The sequence below is a fragment of the Oncorhynchus tshawytscha genome, linkage group LG03 (genome assembly GCF_018296145.1).
Source record: "Oncorhynchus tshawytscha isolate Ot180627B linkage group LG03, Otsh_v2.0, whole genome shotgun sequence".
Lineage (NCBI taxonomy): Eukaryota > Metazoa > Chordata > Actinopteri > Salmoniformes > Salmonidae > Oncorhynchus > Oncorhynchus tshawytscha.
In genome coordinates, this window is record NC_056431.1 from 43480762 (window position 1) to 43506412 (window position 25651).

At 45.1% G+C, this 25651-nt stretch overlaps 2 protein-coding genes across 4 annotated transcripts in view; one reads left to right on the forward strand and one right to left on the reverse strand.

Annotated features, from left to right (window-relative positions):
- Positions 1-2398: 2398 nt before the first annotated feature.
- On the forward strand, positions 2399-3898 carry LOC121845430 (retinol dehydrogenase 5-like). Its single transcript, XM_042316780.1, has 3 exons — positions 2399-2987; positions 3386-3473; positions 3658-3898. Exons 1-3 carry the CDS (start codon positions 2786-2788, stop codon positions 3896-3898), a joined length of 531 nt encoding a protein of 176 aa, XP_042172714.1. The 5' UTR covers positions 2399-2785.
- A 251-nt stretch (positions 3899-4149) lies between these two features.
- LOC112236324 (low-density lipoprotein receptor-related protein 2) overlaps positions 4150-25651 on the reverse strand; it is a 60114-nt gene continuing 38612 nt past the window's right edge. For 2 of the 3 annotated variants that reach the window (XM_024404903.2, XM_042316768.1), the window contains 38 exons: positions 25418-25576; positions 25032-25321; positions 24602-24802; positions 23702-23944; positions 23440-23565; positions 23122-23241; positions 22425-22556; positions 20777-20978; positions 20320-20615; positions 19502-20168; positions 19218-19388; positions 18910-19133; positions 18518-18695; positions 18196-18392; positions 17754-17999; positions 17388-17516; positions 16060-16179; positions 14933-15049; positions 12032-12148; positions 11508-11645; positions 11108-11230; positions 10673-10801; positions 10383-10514; positions 10103-10234; positions 9561-9704; positions 9131-9296; positions 8916-9044; positions 8378-8598; positions 7930-8109; positions 7710-7829; positions 7466-7556; positions 7264-7331; positions 6696-6813; positions 6458-6584; positions 6020-6133; positions 5819-5917; positions 5661-5732; positions 4150-5441 (listed from right to left, as the gene is read on the reverse strand). In XM_024404903.2, the coding sequence (XP_024260671.1) occupies positions 5271-5441; positions 5661-5732; positions 5819-5917; positions 6020-6133; positions 6458-6584; positions 6696-6813; positions 7264-7331; positions 7466-7556; positions 7710-7829; positions 7930-8109; positions 8378-8598; positions 8916-9044; positions 9131-9296; positions 9561-9704; positions 10103-10234; positions 10383-10514; positions 10673-10801; positions 11108-11230; positions 11508-11645; positions 12032-12148; positions 14933-15049; positions 16060-16179; positions 17388-17516; positions 17754-17999; positions 18196-18392; positions 18518-18695; positions 18910-19133; positions 19218-19388; positions 19502-20168; positions 20320-20615; positions 20777-20978; positions 22425-22556; positions 23122-23241; positions 23440-23565; positions 23702-23944; positions 24602-24802; positions 25032-25321; positions 25418-25576 (6409 nt within the window). In that variant the 3' untranslated portion in view covers positions 4150-5270. The remainder of the gene's footprint in view (positions 5442-5660; positions 5733-5818; positions 5918-6019; positions 6134-6457; positions 6585-6695; positions 6814-7263; positions 7332-7465; positions 7557-7709; positions 7830-7929; positions 8110-8377; positions 8599-8915; positions 9045-9130; positions 9297-9560; positions 9705-10102; positions 10235-10382; positions 10515-10672; positions 10802-11107; positions 11231-11507; positions 11646-12031; positions 12149-14932; positions 15050-16059; positions 16180-17387; positions 17517-17753; positions 18000-18195; positions 18393-18517; positions 18696-18909; positions 19134-19217; positions 19389-19501; positions 20169-20319; positions 20616-20776; positions 20979-22424; positions 22557-23121; positions 23242-23439; positions 23566-23701; positions 23945-24601; positions 24803-25031; positions 25322-25417; positions 25577-25651) is intronic. The other variant, XM_042316772.1, reaches the window with a different exon arrangement.

Genomic DNA, 25651 nt, shown 5'->3' on the forward strand with positions numbered 1-25651 from the left:
TCCTTGTCTGTTATTAAAAAAAATAAAAAAAATGTATTACATTGCAATAAATGTATTATGAAATAAAACATATATATTTGTTGGTCTATCATATTTGGCCCTGTCTTCCACACTCATTTTAGTTACAGCCATAACCATCGCCTGGTTTATTAGAGATTCTTTCAAAATGGAAGATTTTGACAAGAAACATGTCTTTATCATGGGCAGTGATAGCGGATTTGGAAATTTGGAGGCAAGTCGGCTTGACCGAAAGGGGTTTCATGTAATATCCCCACGTCTCACTGAGAAAGGTGGCTCGGATTTGAAGGCTGTGGCCTCTCCCAGACTGAACACAGTTCTGTTCAGGGGGTGGATAGGGTGCCAGTCAGAGGCAGGCACTGGGAGAGATAAAAACGAGATAGGGGTGGTTGACTACCTCGCAACCCTCTTAACTGACCCATAAATCTGCATATTTTCAAACCACTGTCACCCTGAGAGCTGCCGAGGAAACATCTAGAATACCTGCCATAATATGGACACAGTGATGACAAACTTTTGTTAGTCATTCGCTAAGTTTGTTCTGCATTACAGAAATGATCTATGGGATTTTAATTAGATGCCTAATTGCAATATTCATGCTTTAATCTATTTCCTTCCAATGAACACTAAAACATATTGATTTATGGCTGTCCCAAGCTTTGAAATACTACTTCTATACATAGACCACATAACCCCTATAGAATGAAATACAGTATATGTGGTGCAAGATCCACAAGCATGCCATGTATCCTTTCACACATTTTCACAAGCAGATTAAATGGAATGGAAGATTTATTAAAGGTTTGCTGCATATACCCAGCTGGGATTATAGTAGATTTAAAATATCTGGTTAAAGATTAATTGCCATTTGACATTCCCAGAATTCAGCTAGCTATTGATGGGACACAGGTTTCACTAGGGGGCATCAATGTAGGATTACATGTACACTGAATAAAAATATAAATGGAACCATTTTAAAGATTTTACTGAGTTACAGTTCATATAAGGAAATCAGACAACATAAATAGATTAGGGCCTAATCTATGGATTTCACATGACTCGGAAAGCCGATATGCATCTGTTGGTCACAAATACCTTTAAACAAAAAAGTAGGGGCTTGGATCAGAAAACCAGTCAGTATCTGGTGTGACCGCTTTTTGCCTCGTGCAGCCGCGGCACATCTCCTTCACAGAGTTAATCAGGTTGTTGATTGTGGCATGTGGAATGTTGTCCCACTCCTCTTCAATGGCTGTCCAAAGTTGCTGGATAACGGTGGGAACTGGAGCACGCTGTCGTATGCAGGCCATGGAAGAACTGGGACATTTTCAACTTCCATGAATTGTGTACAGATCCTTGCAACATGGGGCCGTGCATTATCATGCTGAAACAAGAGGTGATGGCTGCGGATGAATGGCACGACAATGGGCCTAAGGACCTCATCAAGATATCTCTGTGCATTCAAATTGCCATTGATTAAATGCAATTGTGTTTGTTGTCTGTAGCTTATGCCTGCCCATACCATAACCCCACTGCCACCATGGTGAACTCTGTCCACATCAGCTAACCATGTGCCCGCACGATGCCATACATGCTATCTGCCCGGTGCAGTTGAAACTGGGATTCATCTGTGAAGAGCACACTTCTCCAGTGTGACAGTGGCCATCAAAGGTAACCATTTACCCACTGAAGTCAGGTCAAGACCCTGTTGAGGACGAGAAGCACGCAGATGAGCTTCCCTGAGACGGTTTCTCACAGTTTGTGCAGAGATTCTTCGTTTGTGCAAACCCACAGTTTTTTTATCAGCTGTCCGGGTGGCTGGTCTCGGATGATCCTGCAGGTGAAGAAGCTGGATATGGAGGTCCTGGGCTGGCATGGTTACACGTGGTATGCAGTTGTGAGGCCGGTTGATCGTACTGCCAAATTCTCTAAAATGAAGTTGGGGGCGGCTTATGGTAGATAAATGAACATCAAATCTGGCAACAGCTCTGGTGGACATTCCTGCAGTCAGCATGCCAATTGCACACTCCCTCAAAACTGCACATTTTAGAGTGGCCTTGTCCCCAGCACAAGGTGCCCTTGTGTAATAATTATGCTGTTTAATCAGCCACTGTGAGGTGGCTGGATTATTTTGGCAAATAATAAATGCTCACTAACAGGGATGTAAACAATTGTGAGTACAAAATTGGAGAGAAAGAAGCTTTTTGTGCATATGGAACATTTGTGGGATCTTTTATTTCAGCTCATGAAACATGGGACCAACACTTTACATGTTGCATTTATATTTTTGAGTGGAAAATACTTTGTTTCTACATGTATTTTACTAAACAGTGGCAATGTACAGGGTTGTGTCGGTTACTACGGTTTTTTTTTCAAGATGATTGACCAGAGCAATTTTGTGTAACCCATCGGGTTACAATAGTTAAAATAGTTTTCGAAGGGATTGTCAGCTGGATAGGCTCTCTGCAAGGTTTTGTATGTCTTACCTATCATATGAACATCATTTCCTGACTCAAATAGTATTCCCTCAAGGTTGCTCTGATGTCCAAAAGATTTCAAATCAAAATGTATTGATTTGAAACTTTTAAGTATCATGTATTTGAAAATATCTTGGTCAGTCCAACATTGCTTTTTAATTCTGTCATGGAAATAAATCAACCCTGGCAGTGTACCTTTCCCCCACATATTTCTCTCTACCTCTCTGAGTCAGGTTTCTGGGGACTGATCAACAACGCTGGGAGGACCTCACCTATAGGCCCCAACTGAATAGATGCAGCTGGAGGACTTCAGGAAGGTTCTGGATGTGAATTTAATAGGTCTGATTGAAGTGACCCTGAAGTTCCTCCCACTCTTAAAGGAGGCTCAAGGAAGCGTGGTCAATGTTGCCAGTATCCCCGGGGGAGGCTTTCCCTCAATGGAGGAGACTACTGTCTATCCAAGTATGGTGTGGAGGCCTTCTCTGACAGCCTTGGGTACTGTGACATTGTTTTACATTACATTAAACTCTGTAAACTACTGATTGATTCCTGAGCATTTTATTATGTAACTGTAACTGTGCAGTGCGAGTTAGAGATATACACTGAGTATACCAAACATTAGGAATACCTTCCTAATATGGAGTTGTCTCAAGGCTTAAACATCTTTAACCTGTCTCCTCCCCTTCATCTACACTGGTTGAAGTGGATTTAACAGGTGACATCAATAAGGGATCCTAGCTTTCACCTGGATTCACCTGGTCAGTCTATGTCATGGAAAGAGCAGGTGTTCTTAATGTTTTGTACACTTAGTGGAGATTCTCACCACAGAGTTATTCATAGATGTAAGCATGTATTAGCTACATAACAACTAAGCTGCCTGCTTTTATGTTCAGGCGGGATTCGCAGAATTCTGGTGTCAAAGTGGGGCTGGACCTTATGGAAGCAGACCACCAGAGACTGTGGAATTGTCTTCCTGAAGAGGTCAAGAACTCATATAGACCCAACGTCTTTGACGAATATGAGTAGATACTGTATACTGTATGTTTTTCAAATAGTTTAGTCATGTCATTACAAACGTACATGTCTGTCTGTCATCCATTTCCCGTAGTCTACAGTATATGACAGATGTAAAAGCTCATGATTTCTCCCTTTGTCTCCTGTTCAGACATCTCCAAAGTGACCAGTTGCATGCCCTTACAGCTCGCCACCCACAGACACGCTACTCACCTTTTGGGGATGCCAAGCTCAACTGGGTCCCCCTGTCCTACCTCCCTGCATTCATAGCAGACTTCGCCGTCGCTGTTCTACTTCCTGTCCCCAAAGGCGACAGAAAGATCCATGCAAACCAAGTGGGTGTGGCAAACACAAGCCAGTGGACTTTTTCCCTTTATCAAGTACATCTATGATATGTTTTAGATTGAATTACATGCATTAACTGCATTTCAGGGATGTTGATACTACATAGATGATCAATGGTGTATGTAGTGCAAATAGGGAATAATTCATGAATATTGATATTAAATCTTCCTGTGGTGCCTACAAAATACACTTTGTGTGTGTGTTAGAGGTTTTTATGCATTTGAGTTAGTTAATTGTCTCAAACAGACTTTTGGTTAATCACAATATATTTCAAGGTAAGAAAAACAGAACGTTAAGATTGTGTTACAAAACAAAAAATGTATTCATTTTACGTCTCAGCAGCATACATTTTGTCTCTCACTTTGCTATATAGAAAACCATCTGAGCATACAGTATTCAGAATGATCAGTGATACAGTTTTTATTTGTTCTTTGTCAAAATACAAAACAATCAACCCAAGAACACAGGTTTTATAGCCCATGTTTAGAAAATGACAGTCAGATTCTTTGTTTAATGACCTGACCAAATTCTGTATCTCCAGATATGGATATTTTGCTATTGGACTTTACCAGCTCCAGAGAGTCACTGGATGTGTCCAAAATTATACATCTTCACACATTAAAATCATGGGCATATTCAAGTATTGTTCCAAATGAATTTGAAAGAGGACATCGTTATTCATACAATTTAAAAAAAAAACTAAAATATGATCATTTTCATTTAAATATGCAACAAAAAAAAGTCAAGGAACATTGTTTATCATTTTGATCTTAATTACCATGTAAGTATGCTTAGCATACTATCCTTAGAAATATTTGGAATTTTCATAGTTTTCTTTTGACAGCATCCCTAGATTTAGGAAAGCTATGGTAATAGCACAGGAATTGGATCCGTTTGTATTTGTTTAGCTTTGTTTGTTTTTTATAAGCCCTGAAATGAGGTATATAAACATGCAAGATGAAATGCATACACATTCAGTTTTGACCAGTGGCAAAAATAATGAATTATCCTTTAAAAACATTGTCCTAATTCACAATGCACTCCGCCTGTTCTTTGTTTTGTTTATGAAGCATTATGGATAAGATAATATCCTCTTGGCTGTTGGAAATAGATTATCAACAAAAATCGTACTGTTCAAATTTACAAATGTACAACATATTTATAACATCTCTATCAGCAGTTTCAGTGCAAAGATATACATACAGTATATCACAATAAAAAAAAGAATCATGAAACAAGAATTGGCATAAGAAATATCAGAAGGCATAGTCGTGAACAGACCTCTTTTCTGTATGCTAAAGAAATGTTTGTCTAATTTCTTTTCACAAATCAATCTTAGTTTTGTAGACAGGCTACGTATAAAAAGGGATTCTGTGCAAAGGAGAGTGTGTCTCTGATTCCAATCTGTGAGAAAGGGGGTCATACATCGTTGTCCTCTTTGACGAGGTTCGCTGTGTCTTGGAAAGTGTCCTCAGTTGGCGAGTAGGTGCTGGGACGATCCCTCTTCAGGCGTTTGGCGGTTGGGGCAAAGGGAGAGGGGTCAGTGGAGGAACTGTCCTCATTGCTTCCTACTGCTTTTTCATTCTGCATCTGAAAAAACAATAAGGGGATGACTAAGCAGAAAACAGGTCAACACAAACCCAACATCTGTTCACCTCTGAGGAGCAATCAGAAGCTAACCTCAAACAGTTAGGAGTACATTCTCCACTGTAGAATAGCCATGTCTCAAAAAGGAACAGGTCCTGAGAGATATGAAGCATAGAGACAGTCACCTCCCAAATGCTCATTGGGAGTCAGTATTGGACTTACCTCTGAGTAGATAGGGTTTTCAAAAGTTAAGCTTGGCTTCAATTTCCTTCTGAAGGCACTCCACATTGACTCCTGTAAAAATAGGACACCATTGCTGTAAGTTCCAATATAATCCCTATCCTTTGCCTAATGATACAAGTACAGGAAGGGAGAGTCACCTGAACAGGCTTGGCTCTGGCTGTTGAACTGTCCACAGTGCTCACAATCTGCTCTGTATGGTTCTTCTCGATCTGCTCGCCGCTAACAGTAACTGTCACCTGTTTGGAGTAAAACAGTGCAGAACAACTAGTATTGGTTTAACAATGATGTCAATCCCACCTGCCCTAGGAATGTTCATGCAACAGTGTTGTCTTGCGCACCTGTGTGGCGTGGATGACAGCAGGATCACCAGACGATCCAGCTGCTCCAGGGGCATACAGATGGTTCTCAAACGTGATTGGCGGCCTCCCTGCTTCCACTGCGCAGTTCCCATCCTGAACGAGACGTACTGTTATTCATCATGTCCATCAAAGGTGATTCGAACAGCATTGCTATCTATCACCTACATGTATTTCAAGCTCTAACTATGAAGTCAATGCCCTGCAATTTGTGCTTTACTTTATTAACTACAGAGCAAGCCAACCCTGGCTGGGAATGTGTTGACTCTTAGTCTTGTTAATAATGTACAATATCAGGGGTCCAAAGGGCTAAAGTCAACCGGGGTCTCACAGGCCTAACAAAGGATTCAAATGCTGATGGTGCTGTCTGAAGGTGCAGTGACACCACTAAGTGCTAAACCGACACAATCCAGTGCTTACCAACTGCATGGCCCTGTCATTGAATGACACCCCGAGGGGTGGAGGTCCCAGATCCATTGTGACATTGTCACCCGAGCGAAACGTCACCCCATTGCCCGTGTCACCCGTTTTCACCAGACTGCTAAGGCTTGAAAAGAAAGACAGTAAAGAAAATGTCACAACAATGTGAGGCTCTCGTTTGAAACGTTACGACAGAGGCAAGCACAGATGTTTGAGAGCAGGTGAGCTGACAACCTACCTGGGTAGATTGGGCATGGACGGCATTAAGGAGCCAGTTCGTTTGTAGTTGAGGAAAACCCCAACAGCCAACACTCCGATGATGATGATGATTATCACTATTAACAGTGCAGCAACTGCTGAAGACAAAGATGTCAGCAAGCAACAAGTTTATTCCAGAATATTTATACTAATCGTTTGTAAAACATGTATCAGTAGTCCAAAACTAAAACAATTTGTCACTTATTGCTGGTAAAGACCTATTACTTTGCTGACATACTGCAAATTGAAGTTAAAAGATTATGGTGTTGGGCTTTTTATTAGCTAGTGAACTTAGTAATCTTTTACTGGAAAGAAAAACAGCTTTAGTTTTTGCTGAGTCAAAACAAATCTCATGGTCCAATTATAATGACTTGTGAGACAACAGTATGACGAAAAAGAATGTTAGTTGGCTCAGTCAATGTTGTGTAACTGCTTCATCATGAACCACGAATCAGAAATGTTGTATGAAGACTGGCACATTGGACTGACATTTCTGGGGTGAAATCTATATATAGACGTTCCTCTTCTTGTCTCACTTTTTACTGTACCTTCTCCTGCAGGGGCACCCCTGGACTTTCCCATCTCACAGTAAGTCCCTGCATAGCCATACTGACACCTGCAAAAGAAAAGCCAAAAATCAAATTTCTTCATGGGGTGGAACGAAACACTCATATGGCTTGTGGCTGTGTTGTTCCATGTTATAATAATATGACAACGAATCTACTTCCTGAGACCAGCTGCTGAACTCACTTGCACTTGGGCAGGGCCCCTTCGTCAGTGTAGCAGGTCCCTCCGTTCATGCATCTGCATGCAAGGGGCATTAAGACTGGAGCCTCAATGGCTGCAGGAGTGAAAGCCACCACAACGTCACCACAATGTCACACAACAACGTCTGAGCAGCCATGCACGTATAGAGTATGATTTCAATGATCGATGGTGCATGGTGCAGCGAGGCTGCATTCACATGTGATGGGATTTCCTTTATAGACCATACCTGCATTACATTCGTTGGAGTTGAAGCCCACCAGGGATGAGCCTTGGGGGCAGGTGCAGGTGTAGCCTCCAGGCCGGATCAGGCACAGGTGACTGCACACATCCTTACAGGGGTTGGGCACTGAGAGGGAAGAGGAGACCTGTAACTACTGTAACTACCGTATACTCACCAGACAGGAGAAAACTACAGCGTGTTTGTTTTAGACTTGACAAACTCTAACCTGAGCGGTTGTATCTGTGCTCCTGGTAGATGCGGACTTGAGTCAGCCAGGGGTTGATGGTCAGCACCTTCACTTTGTCCTCCTTCCCAAACTTATCAGCCTTCCAGACTTCACCCCGCTCCTTGGTTGTCCAGTACACATGGCCCTCAAAGACATCCAGGCTGTAGGGATTACCAATATCTGAAGCAGAAAATGGCCATGCTTAATTAGCCACAATTTCAATAGATGTGTGGTCTGATTCAATCATTAACTATTAAGGGAGTTAATAAAGTAGTTATTATAAAGAATATATCAGCAGCATGTTAGCAGCATCTATGGCTGCATGCCAAATGGCGATCTATTCCCTACATAATGCACTACTAGGGGCCTTGGTCAAAAGTAGTGCACTATATAAGGAATAGGGTCCAATTTGAGACACAACCTAAGAAAGGTCTCAGTGGGTTCTGACCTCCTGACATGATGGTCTTCCTCTCGGTGCCGTCCGGCTTCATGGACTCTATGATGTTCTCCTTGGAGTCACACCAGTAGATCCTGTCTCCATTCAGGTAGTCCAGAGTCAGTCCAGTGGGCCAGCCCAGATCCTCATCCAACAGAACTTGCCTGTGTTGCCCGTCCATCCAGGCAGACTCAATCCTGGGTCTCCTGCCCCAGTCTGTCCAGTACATGGTTCTGGGAAATGCACAGTCACATATGCTTAACAGAGTGTTTGTTAACAAATGTTGATCACTCCACAATGCTGTTATATCTGAGAGGATACACTATATTAGCTTATTATGAAATGAACACACACACACACACACACACACACACACACACACACACACACACACACACACACACACACACACACACACACACACACACACACACACACACACACACACACACACACACACACACACACACACACACACACACACACACACTCTCTTCTTCGGAACAAACAAAGAAGCCCCCTATGCCACTGTAGTTGATCACTTCCGTACCCAAGTGCTGGATTCAAAACAATAGCAGCTGGCTGGTCCAGGTCATTATGGATCAACCACTTCCTGTAGCGCCCATCTAACTTTGCCACTTCAATTCGGTTGGTCCCTGCGTCAGTCCAGTAAATGTGACTGTGAAACCAAGATAAGCTGTTAGATTGAATGCCAAAATGTATTCTTAAAAGCAAAAATAGTAAGCAATAATGAAGGAGTTGTACCCTCCAATCCAGTCCACAGCGATACCATCAGGGTTGGCAACATATCTCAGGTTCAGATCCAACTCCTTCACTGGGTTATTGCCGTTGTCATTGAATGTGGTCATGTAGGCTCGCTTGATAGAGCCAAATTGAGAGCCTCGGCCCAGGACCGTCCAGTACACAATACCTGAGAGCACAATAGAGTCATATTCAGAGGTGTACATCATTGCAAAATGGTGTGCAACGGAAAAACAAAAGTGTGTCTCTTATTGGATAAGTTCAGGTAGTCCCTCCCCGTTTTGGCCACTTTGCTTCTGTTTGGTTCCTCGTGAAGTGGAGTAAAAATTATGTTTCTGCTGAAAACCTCCCCAGTCACTGTATCACTCTCAGAGTGCTCTTCACATGAGCCAAATGGCACTGACTAGTTAACTAGTTGAGGAGAAGGTCTTACTGAGTCCGATGCCCTCTGGATCCCACTGGTAGTCCAGAGCCTGGATGTGCTCGGCGTTGTCCACGTAGTCTGAATACTGCTCCGATGACAAGTTGAAGCGGCGAATTCTCACGTTGTCAGGCAGAAGCAGCACTGGTGAGTTTCCTGGAATGGAGAATGGTGAAATAAGGTCCCATCCTTAAAGAGATACTTCGTAATTGTGGCAATGAGGCCCTTTGTCTACTTCCCCAGAGTCAGATGAACTCATGGATACCATTTTTATGTCTCTGTGTCCAGTATGAAGTAAGTTAGAGGTAGTTTCGCAAGCGAATGACTGGAAGTCTATGGGTATCTGCTAGTATTGTCAAAATCCTAAAGTATCCTTTTAACATTCAGGCATTCTACTCCAGAGCACTAACAGATAGGAGGCAGAGGTCGCATTCCAAATGGCACCCTCTTCCCTATACAGTACATTACTTTTGACCAGAGCGTAGCTGCACTACAAGGTGAATAGTGTGCTATTTGGAACGCAGGCAGAACGACTTGTCCAGCTAAGCTCTTACCCTCAGCAGCACACTCAATGCCGTGCTGCTCGCTGACTGAGCGGAAGCCCTGGGCACAGAAACACTCGTAGCTTCCCTTGGAGTTCTGACAGTCCTGTGGACACGTCCCGTAGACCTCACACTCGTTGACGTCTGTTCACAAAACACAACAGGAAAAACACAGAGAAAGCCAAAGGTTAATAATAGCACAAGCAGAGGAAATCATAAGAGGTTTTAAAAGAGTGTGACATTGGTACAGAGTGGTGTTTCCGCATTCAGCTTGTACTAATGCTTCCTGTACCTTCACAGGTGTTCCTGTCTGTCTGGCTGGGTTTGTATCCAGGCCTGCAGGAGCAGAGGAAGCCTCCGCCTGTCAGGTCTGTGCAATTGTGCTCACAGATGTTCTCACTGCAGTAGCGCCCACTGCCAACATCTGGGGAGAGCACATGTACATGTCACATTATGAGGGTTGACAGTTACTATCACTTCAGTATTATACAAACAGCCATGTAGCTTAGCATAAGATGACGGTTTATGATGATTGAGATGGAGAGGGAAGACTGTGGAAACTGAGTTGGGTGGGTTACTCACTGCAGCCCAGCTCGTCAGAATGGTCTCCACAGTCGTCATAGTCGTCACAGGCATACTGCAGAGGGATGCACTGGCCATTACTGCATTTGAACTGATCTGCTGAACAGGGCCCATGTGTCGGGGTCTGGCCTGTGACAAACACAACACATCATGTCAACCATTTCAGAGAATGAAAGACATGGACAATCGGATTGACAATAACCTTTGCTAACATGACAAATTCGTCCCAAATGGCACCCTATTCCCTATAAAGTGCACTACTTTTGACCAGTACCCTATGGCTCCTGGTCCAATGTAGTGCACAATAAAGGGAAAAGGGGTGCCATTTGGGATGTTACCTACATAATGTTCATACAATGATGGGCTATATGTACTCCAAACTCCCATGGAGATGGGGCAATATATGACAGTATTGTAACTTGCGATTGTACTTACAGTGCTCCTCTTTTTCGTCAGTGCCGTCCCCACAGTCGTCCACCGAGTTGCAGAGCTCATGGCTGTAGATGCACCGGTTGTTGTCACAGCGGAAACGGAACGGCGGGTCACACGGGATGTCCACTAGGGAGACAAGACCAGGGCCCGTGTTTATCAAGCGTCTCAAAAGTGATCTAGGATCAGCTTTCCCTTTTAGATCATAATAAATCAGACTATTAAGGACAAGGAGGACCTAATCCCAAATCAGCACTCCTACTCTGAGATGCTTGATAAATACGGCCCTAGGTCATGGCCAGGCTCAATCTCAAGGTAAAATGTCTCATTGTTAAAGAAAAAGGATTCATTCAACAATGTAACTATTGAAGGAACAGTGTAGGCATGGAAGGGACATTGGCCTTACAGCAGAGATGGAGCTCCTCATCTGAGTGGTCTCCACAGTCGTTGTCTCCGTCACATTTCCAGTAGGGCTGCACACACACATGGTTCCTACACTCAAACAGGAACGGTGGGCAATACGTGCTATTGGGATAACGGGTTGCTGCAAATGAAAGAAATGGACCATTACAAATCAAATTCATGTTTGTAATTTTTAAACTTAAGATTGGGGGCTCCTGAGTGGTTTGGACGGTGTAGGCCGTTATAGTAAGTAAGAATTTGTTCTTAACTGACTTGTCTAGTTAAATAAAAGTTCAATAAAAATGTTTGACAAATAAATTAAATAAATAACTGTAGAGGGTGCTGTAGTAACATAATAGTTCTGGACCTCTGAGGAGAAAGGAGACCAGTGAGTAAAATTAGTTGAAAATATGTAATGTTAACCGGTTTTGCCGTTGAAATGACGTCTTTTCAACAAGTTTTGCTCACTGGGAGTGTTGTACTTGATGTCAGCCCATTGACAAATCCACGATGACACATAACACTTACGACATGATGTCTCGTCAGTGAAGTCCAGGCAGTCGGCGTTGCCGTCACATTTGAACCGGTCGACGATGCAGTGGCCACTGCCACACTGGAAGTAGCCCGGGTGACAGGTCCGCAGCTCTGCAACACAGCCGTGCCAGCACACAACTCATCATTCATACTGTAGGCATTAATCAAATAAAATGTTATTTGTCACATGCGCCAAATCCAACAAGTATTTGGACTACACTGACCTTACCGCGAAATGCTTACTTTACATGACCTTAACCAATAATGCAGTTCAAGAAATAGAGTTAAGAAAATATTTCCTAAATAAACTAAAGTAAGAAATGTAATAAAAAGTAACAATAAAATGACATAACAGGGGTACCGGTACCGAGTCAGTGTGCAGGGGTACAAGTTAGAAGAGGTCATTTGTACATGATGGTAGGGGTAAAGTGACTATGCATAGATAATAAACAGCGAGTATCAGCAGTGTAAAAATCTTTTCAGCCTCCTAAGGGGGAAAAGCTGTTGTTGTGCCCTCTTCACAACTGTGTTGGTGTGTTTGGACCATGATAGTTTGTTGGTGATGTGGACGACAAGGAAAATGAAACTCTCGACCCGCTCAACTACAGCCCAGTCGATGTTAATGGGGGCCTGTTTGGCCCGTTTTTCCTGTAGTCCACGATCATCTCCTTTGTCTTGCTCACATTGAGGGAGAGGTTGTTGTCCTGGCACCACACTGCCACTGAGGTCTCTGACCTCCTCCCTATAGGCTGTCTCATCGTTGTCGGTGATCAGGCCTACCACTGTTGTGTCATCAGCTAACTTAATGATGGAGTTGGAGTCGTGCTTGGCCACGCAGTCGTGGGTGGACATGGAGTACAGGAGGGGACTAAGCATGATGATACCATTTCAATTCAAATTCAATTTGTGAATTCAAATTCTATTTCTGTTGGCACTAATATCACTCCATACACTTCACTTATTTTCAGTCATGCCAAGTGCTGAGGTATCTCAGATTCGGATCTTGTGTTCACGACTACTGTACAGTGCCTTGCGAAAGTATTCGGACCCCTTGAACTTTGCGACCTTTTGCCACATTTCAGGCTTCAAAGATAAAGATATAAAACTGTATTTTTTGGTGAAGAATCAACAACAAGTGGGACACAATCATGAAGTGGAACGACATTTCTTGGATATTTCAAACTTTTTTAACAAATCAAAAACTGAAAAATTGGGCGTGCAAAATTATTCAGCCCCTTTACTTTCAGTGCAGCAAACTCTCTCCAGAAGTTCAGTGAGCATCTCTGAATGATCCAATGTTGACCTAAATGACTAATGATGATAAATACAATCCACCTGTGTGTAATCAAGTCTCCGTATAAATGCACCTGCACTGTGATAGTCTCAGAGGTCCGTTAAAAGCGCAGAGAGCGTCATGAAGAACAAGGAACACACCAGGCAGGTCCGAGATACTGTTGTGAAGAAGTTTAAAGCCGGATTTGGATACGAAAAGATTTCCCAAGCTTTAAACATCCCAAGGAGCACTGTGCAAGCGATAATATTGAAATGGAAGGAGTATCAGACCACTGCAAATCTACCAAAACCTGGCCGTCCCTCTAAACTTTCAGCTCATACAAGGAGAAGACTGATCAGAGATGCAGCCAAGAGGCCCATGATCACTCTGGATGAACTGCAGAGATCTACAGCTGAGGTGGGAGACTCTGTCCATAGGACAACAATCAGTCGTATATTGCACAAATCTGGCCTTTATGGAAGAGTGGCAAGAAGAAAGCCATTTCTTAAAGATATCCATAAAAAGTGTAGTTTAAAGTTTGCCACAAGCCACCTGGGAGACACACCAAACATTTATTTATTTTAATTTTATTTTACCTTTATTTATGGAAGAAGTGGAAGAAGGTGCTCTGGTCAGATGAAACCAAAATTGAACTTTTTGGCCACAATGCAAAACGTTATGTTTGGCGTAAAAGCAACACAGCTCATCACCCTGACCACACCATCCCCACTGTCAAACATGGTGGTGGCAGCATCATGGTTTGGGCGTGCTTTTCTTCAGCAGGGACAGGGAAGATGGTTAAAATTGATGGGAAGATGGACGGAGCCAAATACAGGACCATTCTGGAAGAAAACCTGATGGAGTCTGCAAAAGACCTGAGACTGGGACAGAGATTTGTCTTCCAACAAGACAATGATCCAAAACATAAAGCAAAATCTACAATGGAATGGTTCAAAAATAAACATATCCAGGTGTTAGAATGGCCAAGACAAAGTCCTGACCTGAATCCAATCGAGAATCTGTGGAAAGAACTGAAAACTGCTGTTCACAAATGCTCTCCATCCAACCTCACTGAGCTCGAGCTGTTTTGCAAGGAGGAATGGGAAAAAATTTCAGTCTCTCGATGTGCAAAACTGATAGAGACATACCCCAAGCGACTTACAGCTGTAATCGCAGCAAAAGGTGGCGCTACAAAGTATTAACTTAAGGGGGCTGAATAATTTTGCACGCCCAATCTTTCAGTTTTTGATTTGTTAAAAAAGTTTGAAATATCCAAGAAATGTCGTTCCACTTCATGATTGTGTCCCACTTGTTGTTGATTCTTCACCAAAAAATACAGTTTTATATCTTTATGTTTGAAGCCTGAAATGTGGCAAAAGGTCGCAAAGTTCAAGGGGGCCGAATACTTTCGCAAGGCACTGTAAATAAACATTGAAAAGTGACTTGAATTCACAATCTGACCAGAGGAAACTGGAAACAGAAGATGTCAATTTATTTCGGTGGTCCTTTCTGTGTATCTTGTGCCTCAAAAAGGTGATGTTTTACTGCTTCTTTCCTTGGTGCTGTATTCCATCACACATTAATAAGCAGAGCCAGCACCAAAACAAAGAGCCTCCACTCACCACAGTCCCTTTCATCTGAGTTGTCCTCACAGTCGTTGTCATGGTCACAGACCCAGCGGTCGGGAATGCAGAGCAGATTGTCGCAGCGAAACTCGCTCTCCGAGCACACACGCGGGCCTGGGGTAACACAGAGAGGTGAACTAAAGAATTAGCACTGCATAAGGGAAGACTTAATTTGTTGTCATTGCCACAGTCCAAACAAACACGATGTCGACACAGATGACAGAGGGTATTGTCATATTATTACATTATTCTGGGATTGTTTTATAATATTTCATACAAAAACAGCCACTGCTTTGACAAATACCATAGTTCTAGTCCCTCAATTGGGTAATTGCAATAGCGCCGCTGAGCTATGACTTGTTTTTTTGCATTAACAAACGATCTCGAAGCACCCAACCAATCATGCTCTCATTTTTCTGTGGTGAGTTCATGATGGAATTCACTGGAGGTGTTCTCTCGCCACGCATTACCACCACAGTAACAAAGAACAAACGAGCAAATTTCATCATACAACACATTAGTCGCTGTTCTTTGAAGCAGATACATTATCCTCATCAGCTGGCATGCTCTCAGACTTGTTTAAATTCTCCAGGGCAGAGGTGGCCGACTCCCTCACTCCCACCGACTGACATGCTGACAAGCTGTTTCTCTAGCAGCTGATAAGCCCGCCTCACATTAAACGGCTCCGAAAGACAGAAGTGTTAAGTCTTTTACAAGAGCACTTTGTTATCTGATAAAACAATAACATGTCCATTCTTTGCCATCAACACCTCTATTTCATATGGGTGACTCACGGTGTCTGCGCTACATTGGAATCCCCCACTAGAATCGCTTAGAAGACACTCAAAGCCATACCTACAAGTATCCAGCCTTTTGAATCATGTGAATTTGCCCATATCTGCTAAGGAGACACGTAGGGCCGGTTGCACCAGTTGAACTTAAAAAGGTTGGGCTTCAATGGATGAGGTAGAGTTACAACCTTGTTATGCCCAACTTGTACAACCGGCCCATGATGGCTCAGTGTAAAAGTGCCAATGCGAGGCAGCCAAGGGATCTAAGGTGAAGGTTGTTAATTAGATATAGTATTAGACAGTGGTGGTGGTTAGAGGTACTGAATAACTCACTGCAGGCACGCTCATCCGAGCCATCACCACAGTCGTTGTCCCCGTCACACCTCCAGCGCAGAGGGACACACTGGTGGTTGTCACAGCGGAAGTCCCCCAGAGGGTCACAGGTCACCTCCTCTGAAACCACAATAGGCACACACACAGTGACACGAGATAAGAAGCAAAAGACAACGCTCAAACGCATACATGCGCCTGCAGTGACACTTTCCCTCAAGTTCTTATCCTCCTTATCCTTAGTTCTTATCCTCCTTATCCTTAGTTCTTATCCTCCTTATCCTTAGTTATTAACCTCCTTATCCTTAGTCATTCCTTGAAATGTTTTATGCCCAAACATTGCATTCGTGCAAACACATGGCATGGTTTTACCAGACACATATTAAGCAATAAAGATTAAGAGGTTGTCCATTAAGTTTGCTTTTGTAGTCCAGGACTGGGCTTCATAAAGTGTCCGACCCTCAGTCATTTAGTTGATTTATCACTTCAAAATAAAAGCAACAGTCATTCCAGCATTACTTGTCCTCTTTGAGACCATTTCAAGACAGTGTTTAAGTTCCAGCTACAACCAGTGCTACTACAAGACACTGTCAGATTAATGAGAAATTCTTCAACACTGTGCATCATACTGTTTAATACAGCGTTGATGATAACTAGACCACAGAGCTTTGAACTGAGAGGTGCCATCTGGTTTAAAAAAAAATGAAAGCAGAGCTGATCATGCATTGGGGAGTGCGGCATGCCTGAATTGGGTGAGCTCTGAGCTATGCCAGGTCTATAGGAGAGGACATGAGAGGAGGAGGGCTCGGCTGAGCTGTCTCTACCACACAGTGCTGGTGGTTTGAAAGATAGTGGTGCTAGAGGGGAGATCCCTCCTATCCTTCCACCTGGCTCTGCCGCTGCATTCTCTAACACAGATTAGCGTGGATCTCCCCTCTAGCACGGGGATGGCACTAATGGAGTGAGGGCCTCTGATAAGAGATGGGAGGGTCATGGCTGGTGTGTGTGGATCGGTGCGCGGTACAAGGAGCACAGTGTGCACCTTGGCCCCGTACGACGGCGCACACGCGCACGCAGGCACACGCAAACTATTTCACACACGCACAAACGCATACAAGCCATAACTCCAGAAAGTTCTCTCACGGGGGAGCAGGCGGTGAGACCCTCTCCATCACTACCTCCCACTGTCACACGATCTAATGTTCTGCTAATAGCCCTTAATTCACTCCCAACACACACAGTTACCTCATACAGAAACGTTATTATTCAGCGCCGTGGGTTTGAACCATTTATTGATTTATGTCTGAACGCTGATGTTTCAGTGGACTCACCGCAGTGCTCCTCATCACTGTTGTCCCTGCAGTCGTTGTGGCCGTTGCACACAGACCACAGTGGCACACAGCGGTAGTTGGTCCTGCAGACAAACTGGGTGTGGTTGTCACAGCGATAAGACGGCCCCGCTGTGAAAAGACCACGTCAAGGAAGTCAATAACAAAGAACAACATGCAGACAGACACTTCAGAGGAAGTCTTTCAATCGTATATCTGGTGGGAGAAAACAACTGTTCATTGTGATTTTCCACAGTTTAGAATGAACGGGTCTCAGTAGGCTCACTGTAGCAATCCCACTCAACCCCTACGGTTGAGTGTGTGCTTTCACCACACGATTCTCTGTGTGATGTTGGGCGCGTCACTCACTGCACTCTTCCAGAGGCTCGTCAGAGTTGTCGCCACAGTCGTCGTCCACGTCACACTTCCAGTTCTGAGGGATGCAGCGGCCGTTACGGCACTTGAACTGACCGGGCCGGCAGGTCCTGCTGGAGCAGTGGGCGGGCTCCTCGTCAGAGCCGTCGCCACAGTCGTCATCCCCGTCACACTGCCACGCCTCGGGGATGCACCTCTTGTTGGCGCACTGCCACTGGTGGGTCTCGCACTGATGAGTGGCTGCACAGACCGTCAATTCAGTTTTAACCCTCCACTGAAGTACATTCACACACACGGCTGCTATTTAACAACATCGATCACAAGGTTATGGGAAATCAACAGGTTAAAAACAGTGTAATTAAACAATTACAAAGAATGTGTCCTACGAGCTCAGTGTTCTCCGGAAACAAAAATGACAGTGCTAAATGCCACCCACCACACAGCACGGGATCTTCATCAGAGCCATCATGGCAGTCCTGGTTGCTGTTGCACAGGAAGTGTGGGCTGGTGCAGTTTCCATCGTTGCACTGAAACTGGCCCAGTGGGCAGTGGCGACTGGGGCAGGTGGAGGGCTCATCAGAGCCGTCTCTGCAGTCCCTCTGGCCGTCACACTTCCACCAGATGGGGATGCAGCTGTGGAGGGGAGGAGGGACAATACTGTTCAGGGCTCACCAATGCCTCAATTATAGCACAGGACATGTGATACGAAGCGAACAAGTGCATAGTAGTACAACTCTTTAGGGTGAACTCCCACTCACCGCTCATTATCCGCACATCTGTACTGGGTGCTGGTGCACATGGGCAGGCAGCGAGCCACGCCCCCCAGCTGTACATTCTGGAAGTGGTCGGGGCATTCACAGGTGTGACCCCGCCCCCCGTCACGGAGCAGACACAGGTGGGAGCAGCCTCCATTGTTCACTGCACATGGGTTGTTCACTGGGGAGAGAGGGGGTCAGAGAATCAGCGCAATCACATTCAGTACATCTGAGCAAACACAGGCACGGCATTGTCTTTAACGTAAACACTTGAATGGACCTAACGGGCAGGAAACTTCAGGATAAGGAAGTGATAGCAACCTGAGTGTTGAGGAAGGGATGTTGATACAGGAGAAGAGGATACTCAGATTACTGTCTCCTAGACTGAGACTGACCTATGGGCTGCCTATAGGGATGGCACACGTGGATGTCGAAGGGTCTGTGTGTGGTGTTGGCAAGAGATTGGCGGCCGGATCCGTCGTATTTGTTGCCTTTCTCCACTGTGTGGGTGTTCCAGTCAGTCCAGTACACGGTCTCCTCAAACACAGTCAGAGCAAATGGGTGGGACAGTGTCCCATCATACACAGTGTGTCTGTGATGTCCCTCCAGGTCTGAGAACCTGAGGAGAAGAGGAAGAGTAGGATTACAGGCGGCATTTAGGAAACAAAGCAAGACTCTATGGCAATTAGAAGCACGGTCTTACTCAATGTAGTTGAGATGTGCATCTGACCAGTAGAGCTTGTCATTGCTGTAGTCAATGGTGACCCCATTGGGCCACTCGATCTTAGTGGTGATGATGGCTGTCTTGTTGGTGCCGTCCATTCCAACACGGCCTATGAAGGCTTTGTCACCCCAATCCGTCCAGTAGACATATCTGACAGGGACCAAATCAGTTTAGGTTACTAAAGACCTCTTTTATCGATTGAACCAAGAATCAATCACAACACTTTTTCTCTGTATAATGATTAATGGGGCAGATTTACTCACCCATATTTTGGATGCAGAACGAGCGCCCTGGGGTTTTCAAAGCAGTAGGTGTTATTGGCGTCCACACAGTGTTCAGCCAGTTTCTTAGCAAAGCGCCCGTCCAGTTCGGACACTTTGAGACAGTCCAGGAAGCTGTCCAGCCAGTAGAGTTTCCTGCCCACCCAGTCGACCGCCAGGCCCTCCCCATAGAGCACCCCGTTCACCACCACTTCCCTGTTACTGCCGTTATAGAACATTCGCTCAATCACCCTGCGGCCCACGTCAATCCAATAGAGCCTCCTGTCCAAGCGGTCAAAGTCCATGGCCACCACGCTGGTCAGGCCCTGCAGGATGAGGGAGTAGGCCTCTCCGTCCGTGGACAGGTTACGAAGATAATAGCGGTTACTAAAGATGAGGTAGGGTGTGATGTGGCTGTTCTGACGACAGCTGCGGCCATCCGGTTCCCGTAGGAACCCGGGGGCACATTTACACATGTAGGAGCCCACAGTGTTCTCACACACCTGACTACACACAATGGGCGTCTCCGCACACTCGTTGACGTCGTCGCAGGTCTTGTTGTCGGACATGAGGCGGTAGCCGGGGCGACAGGTGCAGATGAAACTGGTGGGCGTGTCAGTGCAGTTGTGGTCGCAGTGGTGCATGTAGGGGTTGGTGCATTCATTTATACCTGCATCCAGGACAAGACAGAATAGGCTTTAGAGGAGATTGACTATAAATTCAACACCACACTGCTCTGTTGTGATACTAAATACTTTATTGGCCTTGTATTTATATTTAAATGAATTTGTTTTACTGCTTTTAAGATATCATGCACTCACCACAGCCCTTCTCGTCACTGTTGTCTGAGCAGTCGTCGGTCCGGTCACACACGTTAAAGGGAGGGACACAGTGTCCGTTGTCACACCTGAACTGCCCGGGGGGGCACGTGGGCGGTGGCGTGCGGCACAGGTGGTCTAGTTCATCCGACTCGTCCCCGCAGTCGTTGTCCCCGTCACAGATGAAGCTGTGTGACACACAGCGTCCGTTTTGACAGGTGAACTGTTGCTGCTGACACGGCTGGTAGGTGCAGCCCTGCTCGTCACTGCTGTCACCGCAGTCATTCCTCCGGTCACACCTGCCACCAAACACATCAGTCACTCAGTGTGCTTCCCTGTACACCAGGTGGTGCTGCTGTCCAGTCCCAAAATGTACGCCGTAGTCTCAGCCTCTACAAAGCAATGATGCATTCAAGAGGAAATCTGAAACATGTCATATTTATGTCAGAGTCTGTCAAACCTGTAGGAGCTGCGTATGCAGAGGCCGTTGCTGCAGGTGAACTCGTTGACGCCACACGATCTGCGCGTGCAGTTCTGATGCTCGTCCAACCCGTCAGCACAGTCCGCATCGCCGTCACACACCCAATCACGAGAGATGCACTTCCTCTGCGGCCCGTGGTTGTTCACACAGGTAAACTCCAAGGCGGAGCATGTGCGGTCAGCTAAAAAAAAACAGAGGGGCAGGAAAATGACACCAAATTAGAGAAGTTACGTGATCACGAAGACTCCGAGACTGGACCTAACATTTCTCGCGTTCCAAACATTCCTAAGTGTATTTCAGGACCTCTAGCCATGACTTCGGTTTCCTATCCATCTAATGTGATTGAGCCCCATTGTTTGAAGTGAGACTCCTGCCGAGGCCCGTGGTGCGCTGAAGCCATGCGCTCCAGGCTCCTTATTGTCAGAGCCCACATTCGAGAGGAATGACATAAGAGTCTAGATCCACCCTGAGACAGGATTCTGAGACAGGCACAAAGTAACGAGTGACGCAGGGGGAAATCATGAATGTGAGCTCCTTGGAGACATTCAACAGGAGCCGGTATCCACCCCCACACCCCCAGCATGCATCCTGATCCATCAGTGTCTGACAGAGAGGAATACACTAGTGGTGCGCGGGTCAGCTGTTTGTTCGCCCGCAATTGCGTCAACTTAGTCAACTTGTCTATAATTAGATACATGCAGCTTCTCTTCTGTCATTATATGTTGCCCTAGAAGACTAAATGAACCCTTGCTCACCAGAATAATGCCATAAATTGATATAATACATTTTTCAATCTAATTGACTTCTGTTAAGTTCTCTGTCATCTTTACAAAGACGTTAATGGACCGGGGAGAACTTGCAGAATGTCCAAATGACATCAGTGTGACCGGTTGTAAGGAAATATAAATCTGTGAAAACAGACCCCACATGTTTCTGATAAGATTTCAGTTCAGCTTGGATGCATATCTTATGCGCTTTTATGATGCCGATAAAGATAGCACCTCTACAGAAGGTATCTAACTGCACATTCACATTCTCTCAAGATAAAAGAAAGAAAACTTCTCCTGTTCCCCGAGTCAAAATTTGGTGTATAACCTTACTGTAAAAAAAAAAAAAAAAAAAAAAAAAAAAAAGGCTTGATTCTGCAAGAGTTAATATTAAGTCTATATGAGAGGTTATAGACCTACGTTTTGTGACTGTTGAATATGTACAGCGCCTTACAATTGTCACACATGACGGCACCGCCACCATCCTCTTTTACCACGTCGCCAAATCTTCCCCAAACATGACTTTTCTGGCCCTCCCTTCTCTTTATTTTCAACTCTCCATTTCGCAGCTTTTCTCTTATTGAATTATTCTCTGACATTGTTCCTTTTGCCTCCGTGGATGACGTTAAAGCATTTGGCGTTAAGGCCCCTGTAGGCCCTAAAGCTTAGGCCTACTCACTAATGCCAGATAGAAAAACCTTAATGCAGCCCATAGATATAAACTGCACGAGAATGATACATCTATGGATTATTTTATTTTTTTAAAGCTATTGTTTTCTCTTTATTCAACCCGCTCGTGTATATAACCGCGGTGGACTGCAGGTTATCAGTCAACCCGCGCATCACTAAAATACACTCACCACAGTTGTGTCTCTGGTCCTCATCACTCATGTCTCCGCAGTCATTGTCCCCATCGCAGATCCAGGAAGAGGTGATGCACCTGCCGCCATCACAGCGGAACTGGTCGGCGTTGCAGGTTCTCACCGGGGTGGCTGGAGAGGATCAAAGGTCATAGACATCAATACAAACCGTGCATGAATGGATTAGAACTAGAATATTATTGTGCTTAATACAAATATAAGTTGGTTACTTAAAACACCCAGTAAATGTCTTAACTGATGTCAACTAGTAAAGACAGGTCATGCATATCTGAACCCGAAATGAAACAGGTGACGCTATATCAAAGTAGTCACGGCATCTCCTCCACATTCCAATCTATGGTGATCGATAGAAGCACAAGATAAAGGGAGGTTGTGTAATTACCCTGGGACAGAAGGAAGAGGAGAGAGGAAAGAGGAGAGGAAGGTGGAGAGGCTGTGTTGGTCAGAGGAGACTGGTGGGCGTCAGTAGGGAGGAATGTGGCAGACAATGGGAGGCCTGACTGACTGACTGACCACACCACTGACAAAGGCACACACTACGGACACATCAGCAACAGCACAAGCATGCGCACACACACGCCAACGCACGCACGCCAACGCACGCCCACGCACGCCAACGCACGCCCACGCATGCCAACTCACATTATGGTGAGGGAAGGAGAGCTGTGATACTTACTGCAGGAGGAGGGCTCATCAGAGCCGTCAGCACAGTCTGTACCCCCATCACAGTACCACTGGGCTGGGATACAGCGGCCATTGGAGCAGTGGAACTCATTCTGGGCACACGTGGAAGTGGCTGGAAGACATTTAGGGGTCACTCTCCTCTCAAACCCCATTTAGAAAGCATATGAAATGGCACCATATTCCCTATATTAGGCACTTACATTTTACTTTTGACATTTTAGTCATTTAGCTGACGCTCTTATCCAGTGCACACATTTTCACACTTCCTTTGACACACCCTAACTGTACAGATCAGGCCTGGGGGACTCACCGCAGTGTACAGGGCTCTCGTCACTCATGTCCCCACAGTCATTGTCCCCGTCACACAGGTAGGAGCGGGGGATGCAGATGTTGGTGGATGCACACTTGGTGTGTTCTGGCGGACATGTTCGCTCCGCTGAGATACATGACAAGAAGAGGATTGGTGTTATCATCTCGTGTCACACAGCAAAATCAATTATTTCACCACACTTGAAACGTCTCCAATTTTTATGGACTGATATTTGAACTTTCGATCTACTGTGTAGACTTACGGCAGTTTTGTTCGTCTGAAGTGCCATTGTCAAAGCAGTTGTTGATGCCGTTGCAGACGTAGTCCTTAGCGATGCAGCGTCCGTTGTTGCAGGGGAACTCAGTGTTGGGGTCGCACGACCTGAACAGGCAGGTTACCTCATCACTGTTGTCGCCGCAGTCGTTGTAGTGGTCACAGCGGTAGTGGTAGGGCACACAGCGACCGTTCCCACATGTGAACACAGTGGGCTCGCAAGTGTGGAAGGCTGCCAATCGAATAACCAAAAACACCATAATCAGAGATCTAGCCAATGGACAGGGAGACAAGGGGCTGTAAGGTCTCAAGCATCTTAGAGTAAAAGTGCTGATTTAAGATCAGCGTTGCCTTTTAGATCACAACGAATCAGATTACATGGACAGGGGGAACCTGATCTTAGATCAGTACTACTCTGAGACGATTGATACATACGGGCCCAGGTGAAGATGAGCAGGTGTACAAGATGTAGATTTACCTGACAAGGCAATAAATGCTGCTGCCATTTGAACTTGGACTGCATGCAAGATATAAGATAAGTACATGAATGTATTCGTTTACGATGGGGTTAGTAGAAGAAGACAAGCATCACTAAATAGCTACATTAGAATTAGTGATTTGCAAGCATACACACCAAAAGGTTGGAAATCATTCTTTGATCCTGAAAAATAGTTGTGGCAGGTAGAAACAGAAATCTGGTTAGAGGCAGCATTTTAGAGACGGTTGAGAGAAGGACAGAACAGGTATAGGGATAAATCCATCAGTCAGCTGTAATCACAATCACATTCAAGACAAATCAACAAAGATATTAAAGGAAGATATTTCTAGATAGACAAGACAAACAACATTCAACAAAACAGGCACGACGTGGGGCCACTAAGCACCATACCGCAGACTCTCTCTAGCTCGTCGCTTCCGTCCCCACAGTCATTGTCATTGTCACACTTCCACTGAGCACGGATACAGCGTCCATTCATACAGGTGAACTGGTCTGCCTGGCAGCGGGTCCCGTTGTCAGGGATACAGTGCTTGTTGTCGGCCAGGTACCACCGACCCTCTGAGGGACACTGACACTCAGCACCCTGGGGCCCTGAGGAGAGGGGCAGGGGGACAGGCATCAGATGGATGGGGTGGTATGACAGACAGGCGTAACACAGCCCAACTCACATCATCCCAAAACAACATCAAAACGATACGATGCTAGAGAAAATTACATTTTCAAAGGAAGCTTGGTCCAAACCCCACATTTAGCTACAAAGCTACAGCCTTCTATTCAATCAGGAAACTTGAGGGTTAAAGTAGGGCCTAACTGCTAGTACCTGGGGTACAGATGTGACTGCAGCCTCCGTTGAACTGTTGACAAGGGCTGTTGCACTGTTGCTGCTTGTTGCTGGCCAGCACATGGACATCCATGGGCCTGGATGGAAGGTTCTGGGTCATCACCCTCTGGTCAGACCCATCGTGCTTGTTAGCCCGGTAGATACTGCGTGTGTTCCAGTCAGTCCAGTAGATGTACTGGCCATACATGGTCATGGCGAATGGGTAAATGGCTGTGCTGACGATGACCTCCCGATTGGCCCCAGCGAGCGAGCAGCGCTCAATCTTCTGTCTGATAACCAAAACCAGCATATATCATTATCATCAATACAATCTGACAATGATTGATTTGTGAGAAGAATGTAGAATTATTATAAGAGGGTCTTACAGGCTGGCATCTGCCCAGTACAGTCTCTGCTCTTCATAGTCCAGGGTTAGTCCATTGGGCCACACGAGACTGCTGTTTACAATCTCTGTCCTGAAGTTCCCTCCCAAAGTAGCACGTTCAATCTTTGCATTGGTCCCCCAGTCTGTCCAGTACATATACCTGTATAACATGGAAATAGAATAGATTCCCCGTGTTTTTTTTAATCAATGACGGTACAGTGTATATTCAACGCAT

Bases quoted from the DNA above. Each gene is read 5' to 3' on its own strand.
- LOC121845430 (XM_042316780.1), top strand. From the start codon at position 2,786: ATGCAGCTGGAGGACTTCAGGAAGGTTCTGGATGTGAATTTAATAGGT. The intron at 2,988-3,385 runs GTACTGTGACAT...TTTTATGTTCAG, and splicing joins GCCTTCTCTGACAGCCTTGG to GCGGGATTCGCAGAATTCTG. The intron at 3,474-3,657 runs GTCAAGAACTCA...TCTCCTGTTCAG, and splicing joins GGAATTGTCTTCCTGAAGAG to ACATCTCCAAAGTGACCAGT.